Source organism: Fukomys damarensis, unplaced genomic scaffold, assembly GCF_012274545.1.
Source record: "Fukomys damarensis isolate Sample0158 unplaced genomic scaffold, DMR_v1.0_HiC HiC_scaffold_16, whole genome shotgun sequence".
Taxonomy (NCBI): Eukaryota; Metazoa; Chordata; class Mammalia; order Rodentia; family Bathyergidae; genus Fukomys; species Fukomys damarensis.
In genome coordinates, this window is record NW_022900928.1 from 37995690 (window position 1) to 38001899 (window position 6210).

Genomic DNA, 6210 nt, shown 5'->3' on the forward strand with positions numbered 1-6210 from the left:
GCCCCAGTGAGGAGCAGTCATTTCTAGACGCTGCGCCCAATCTCACGCAGGAGGGAGGGCGCGGCTTTTGACTGGGTGGGAGCGGGCACGAGAGGTACGAGCCCTCAGGCAGCAGCCCCGGCGTTGTGCGTTCCGCCCACCCGTGAGTCACGTGAGCCGCCAAGATGGCGGCACTCGGGCGCGAAGCTGGAGCGGACCCGAAGTGTACGGGTCAGCTGCCGATGCGAAACGGAGAAGCGCACGAGGTAGGAGAAAATGCGGGGTGGAATGGGCCGCGATTCCTGGAACCTGAAAGTGTTGGCCAACTCTGAGATGATACACGTAGAAAATCTGAACAACTAAAGAGAACAGCTGTAAGTCCATGGCGGGCTTAAATCAAGTTCCCAGTTGATGTGAGTGCGGGACGGACAGGAAGTAGGAGACCTAAATTCTAGATCATCTGTAGCTTGCTTTTTCTTGCTTCCTTGTACAGGCCTGACTTTCAATTAGGAGTACTTCTTTCCCCGCTTCGCTCAATTTGGACCAAATTCCTCTTTAAGATATTCGTTTAAATGTCAGTTTGTGCAGGCCTTTCTTTCATTTAGGAGTACTTTTCCAGTTCCTCTCAGTTTGGACCAAATTCCCCTCTAAAATACTCGTTTAAATGTCACTTCTCACACTTAAGACTGTGACTAGTTAAGTTTCATTTGTCCTTCTTTTAATAACACCTTCATTCTGTCTTTAAATTCCTGACATTTGTCCTGACTTCTGAATTGTGGGTTCCTTAACATACTGATTTTACCTTGATTACTCAGAGGTCCTGTATACACACCAGGTGCTCAATAAATGATGAACAAATGTTGAATAAAATGGTGAACGTCCAATGAAATACACACAGAAACTTAATGCACAAAACCAAAAAAGATAAGAAAAAAAAGCACAACACAACTGTAAAAATGCTTTGCAAACTATGAACCTACATAAATGCACTCTTAGATTACTTAATTTTTAGATGAAATATTGATTGTAGCAAAATCTTTACACATCAGTATGCAGTAGGTCCGGGTTTGATCTTCAGCAAGACAAGTCTGAAAGTTTTTAGTCTATCTGCTTAAATAAGGAGAGGAGTGAAAACAATCAATACTTGGACATCTTGTAAAGACTATTCTATAGATATTTGTTGTCTTATTATCATTATTTCAGTATTTACTGTCCTGTCATCAGTATCCTAAGTGGGTTTTTCTGCCCTCTACAAAGCTGAGGGTGTACACTAGGTAGATGATTGTTAAAAAACATTGATCACAGCAGAACAAAAATATATCTTTTTTGGTTGCTCATGTTGACATCTGTTTTCATGGTATACTAAATGGGTTAGTTGTAGATGCTCCTTCAGTTCTTACTCCCTCTTTTCTTCCATTTGCCATCTGGATGACAGAGAAAAGCCAAAGATTAAGTCTAGTCCCTGAAAAAAAACTGATTTGTAGCTTTACCCCCCCCATCTTCTCCAGATATTTTGAAGATTGAACTGGCTTAACTACAGTCCTGCAGTGATGCAGGAAAACTTGTCCATTTTTAATTGTATAACTCCTTATATTAAGTTCAAAGAATCAATACCTTTTTGTGTATTGATCACATATATTGTAGATGAATTGGTCTTTCAGTAACTAAAGGTGTATCTATGGACTACATACACTCTTAGAAACCCTTGATGCTAATAAAATGGAGATTCTGGGCCTCACCTTATTACTGTTGAATTCAGTATCTCAGGAGGAAGCTCAAGAGACTGTATTTTTTAAAAAATGGCTCATGTGATTTTTGTTCACACTAAAGGCTAAACACCACTAGTTACTGTATGTTCCTTATGCCTAATCTACTCTAATCCTCATGTCTAGGATTCCTAAAATTTGAGATTTATATGAACTTGATTATAAAAATTGTTGGAATGAAGATTGATGTAATTTGTGTAGGGCCTTAGATTTTATATCAAATTATTGGCTAATCTGAAGTACAGAATAAAAAGCTTTGAACTTTGCATCAGTAGACCTTCCAGTTAACTGATGTAGTAAGTAAACATTTGCAAGCGCAATTTGGATTTGAAAAAAAGTTCATATTTCTGTGTATGAATGAAATTAAACACAATTCTAAACTCCATAATGCCAGAGTGGCAAAAGATATAACAAATGTTATTATTAAGACTTCTTATGAAGATAAAAAGTCTCGCCTAGATCAAAACATCAGAAGCAATCCTTTCTGAGACTGAATTTTTTGTTTATTTTTTAACCTGACTGGTTTTTATAAGATGCTACTGGCCAAACATTTATGGTTCCTTAATATCTGAAATGTTAGCAGTGATCTGCTCATCACACTTGGAACTTTGAACACAGGAATCTTCCATCCCCATGGCCCAATGCCAGTGCCAAAGCTCTGTGGTGTACCACATAACTTATTTCTGACCAACGCCCTGCTTCTGCCTCAGGTACTACTAGAGAACTGAATGTGTTAACATTTAAACCAGGGTACCTATGATCTGCTTCTTTCCAGACTTCTAGTTACTTTCTTGGAATGACTGAGACAACTATACTAAAACAAAAGCTCAGTATCAGTAACTCAGTAAGCTAACATTCTATACTAAGTCCTATGTAAATCAAACTCTCAGAACTTGGATTTACTCATCTGCAAAAATAAAGGTGATCATCCTACCAATTTCTCAGTTACTGTATGACTCAAGAAGCTATTTTTAACATATAATAGCTCAGTAAATATTGATTAGATCATTCACTTAAAAGTATTTCAAAGCTGATGACATAGTAGTACCTGGTCCATTAATAGACTCTAAATATTTTTTAATCAATCTGTATAATTTTATACAGTTTTATTTAGTATAAACATCATTGTTAGTGATTTAGATGTAGAATGTCCCCCCAAAAAATCTCATGTGTTCAGAGGTGAGGCTTTTGGAAAGTGATTAGAACATGGGAACATTACATTTACCAGCCAATTATAGGGGAGTGACCTGGAAGTGTGTGTGTGTGTGTGTTTGTGTGTGTGTATGTGTATCCTTTCCCAGCTCCTCCCTTTGCTCTGTGCTTCCTGGCTGCCATAAGTTAAACACCTTTTTCCAGTGCCATACCCTTTGTCATCCTGTTTCTCCCTTGAAGTCAGCCAACCAGGGACTGAAACTATAAGCCAAAATAATCCTGTCTTCCTTTAAGTTGTGTCTGTTGGGTATTTTGTCCCAGCAATGGGAAAGTAAGACTAAAATTGGTACCAGAGAAGTGGGGGTGTTGCTATAATTTTACCTGACTGTGTGGTTTAGAAGCCTTCAGAACTGCTTTGTGGGAGGACTTTGGAAAGGTTTTGAGATTGCTATAAACTGAACTTGATGGGAGTTTCTGGCCAGACTTCAGAAGACCAGAATGCTGACAGTAATGCAAGCAGTAAAGACCAGGCTTAGAAGGTTTCAGTTGAGAATAAGGATTCTATTGGCAGTTGGTCAAGAGGCCATGTGTAGCAGAAAATTTGTCTTTCTTTTGCCCATGTCCTAAGACTATAGGAGACAGATTAAGAGCGGTGGACTAATTAATCAGGCAGAGGAAATTTCAGAGCAGCCCATAATTAAGGCTATGAGATAGTAGGTACCGGTGGCTACTTTTAGCCAGATATACAGTAAAAATCAGGAGCAAAAAGGCCATGTGAAAGTTTGCTGTTTCATCACAAATGAAATAGCTGCTAAGGAAAGCATGGTTGCTAAAAGATTGGCAAAAAAAAAAAATTTTTGTATCAGGATAATAGGAAAGATGACTTGAAGGCATCTCAGGAATCAGCAAGACTCCACTCTTGGCAGATTCAAGGGTACAAAACTGTAAAATTTTCATTTGAGTAGCGAGACCCTAGGACCCCTGCTTGCAAAGGGATGCCAGGAGAATTGGTTTTAAAGGATTTGTTTCACAGTACAGATTCATTCAGGCTCTCAGAGGCCTCCTTCAACCATGATCTAAGAAGACCTGTGTGCTGCTTGAACTGTCAGACAACCTTGGTGTCATCCATATGGTACTGATTTTTCAAACATGGAATTCAGGAGTCATGAGGTTAGGGAGTCTTCTATCCAGATTTTAAAAGGTCATGGAGGCCTGCCTGTGTGCCCTTGAGAGGCAGTGCATGAAGCTATGAGAGTGAAGCCAAAAGTTCAGTGACCTCAGGAAGTTAAGAGATGAAAGGAATGTGTAACATCTGCTTAGAAAAGCCACAAGGAATGTGCGGAGCCATCCCCAGAGACAAGTCATATGGACTGGAACCAGCAATGCCACAGAAGTGGGGCCACTCAAGTCCTTTGGAGTTCACATCTTAAAACCACTTGCCCATGGTGCTGGATATAGGGATTTGATGTTTGTCCTGCTGGGTTTCAGTCATCCTTTGGTCTGATTCCTTTCTATCCTGCCTCTCCTTTTTAGAATGGGAATGTTTACCCTATGCTATTGTACATTGGAAGTATTTAACTTTCTTTTTTATTTTTACAGGGGCTCACAGCTAAGATACCTGAAGGGTGTATCTAAGAAACTAAGGCAACCATGATATTATAGCTGTGGAGTTTTGTTTTTCCAGGGCATGAAGACAGCAGTATATACACATGCTCAGTCCAGTTCTGCTGTGGGAGATGCAAAATTCAGAAGACCAATGGTCATTGATGTTATAGAAAAAAAATTTGAGAATCTTAGAAAAGACAAGTAAGAGACATACCCAGACTGGTATTCAGTAACTTTATTTACAGATCCTTTGGGTGAAATCTGATGAATCATGAACAAATCTGTCTAGGCTAATTAAGAATAATTATTTTCTAGACATCCTAACCAAATGTAAATACTTTTTTTCTAAATGACTTTATGGAAATTAATTCTTTTAAGAAGGAAAGGTATTCTTGGAAATGACTATCATAAAATTTGGATTTATTGGAACATATTTATATTTGTTTATAGTCACCAAAGAACTCCATTTTAGAACCACTGTAAATATTCTCCAGAAAAAAATCATATCCTCCAATCAGACTGCAACTTCCATGATGTGTAGGATTTGTTTTTCCTTGCTTAGCTTTGTTCATTGCCCCATCCTTGGTATTTAGAAAATATTTTTTGCATAGTAAGTGCCCAAGAAATATTTGATGCTGGGTGTATACATAATAACTATTGAGGAAAGGATAAATCTATTACAATAATATTATGTTAAACCTAATTTTATTGTTTTTCCTATTAGGACCTTAGATCTACATGGAACAGTAACACTTGCAACAGCAGCTAGTTTTACTGGAATAGTGTCAAACTTTGTTTTGAGAAGCTCTTTCAGTGTTACATATGATGCTTTGAAGACCTATGCATCGTTAACTGCACTTCCATTTTTGTCTACCATAGTTACTTACAAGTTCCTTGTAATTGATCCTTTGTATTCAGGTAAAATTTAAATTCATTAATATGTAATGTTCATTAACATGTAATGTTATATCTAACAGGTAATATTATATCTAGTTACTCATTGACATAAGCTAATAATCCCTGACCTTTATGTTTTGCTTTGATACATACAAGTACCTTCACATATGTTTTTCTATTTGATCCATACAACAACCCTGATCAGACAGGGCAAGTAATACTCCTTTTTTATAGATAAGTGATCAAAACAGAGACATATTCAGGTAATGAGAAACACAATGCTGTATTGGGCAAAAGCAGATTTTGGCATACTACATACGTGATTTCAGATCCTACTTCCTACTACTTGAGTTTTGTAACATTTTAAAAAAAAGGAAAGGAAGAAAAAGTTTTGTAGCACTGGGCAAGTTGTTTAATTTCTGAGCCTGTTGTCTTATCTGAATTAGGACTAACAAGATAATTTTCACAGGATTGTTCTAAGAATTAAAAGATGCTTTGTATTAAATGCCTAACACAGTATCTTACATGTTATGGGCTTATGGAATAACATGTAATGTTATTCCTGACTCCTCCTCTTACCTTAAGTTTTCCAACTGGTAACTGATGGAGCCTCTACTCTCTGTTCATTTTCTAAGTCTTTGCTTAAATATCCCTTCCCTAAAGAAACTAGCTGGGCACGGTGTTGCACACCTGTAATCCCAGCACTTAGAAGGCTGAGACAGGAGGATCGCTGTGAGTTTGAGACCAGCATAGGCTACACACTGAGTTCCAAAGCAGTCTGAACTACATAGTCAGACCCTGTCTCAAAAAA

The 6210-nt window shown here is 38.0% G+C and overlaps 1 protein-coding gene and 1 long non-coding RNA gene across 3 annotated transcripts in view; one reads left to right on the forward strand and one right to left on the reverse strand.

Annotated features, from left to right (window-relative positions):
- Window positions 1–6210, forward strand: part of Tmem126b (transmembrane protein 126B) — an 8759-nt gene continuing 2549 nt past the window's right edge. Inside the window, exons 1-3 of one of the 2 annotated variants that reach the window (XM_010633768.3) lie at window positions 1–245; window positions 4582–4703; window positions 5227–5420. In XM_010633768.3, the coding sequence (XP_010632070.1) occupies window positions 165–245; window positions 4582–4703; window positions 5227–5420 (397 nt within the window). In that variant the 5' untranslated portion in view covers window positions 1–164. The other variant, XM_010633769.3, reaches the window with a different exon arrangement.
- LOC109118346 overlaps window positions 1347–6210 on the reverse strand; it is a 24717-nt gene continuing 19853 nt past the window's right edge. Inside the window, exon 5 of the long non-coding RNA XR_004517452.1 lies at window positions 1347–1403. This is a non-coding gene — a long non-coding RNA (uncharacterized LOC109118346). The remainder of the gene's footprint in view (window positions 1404–6210) is intronic.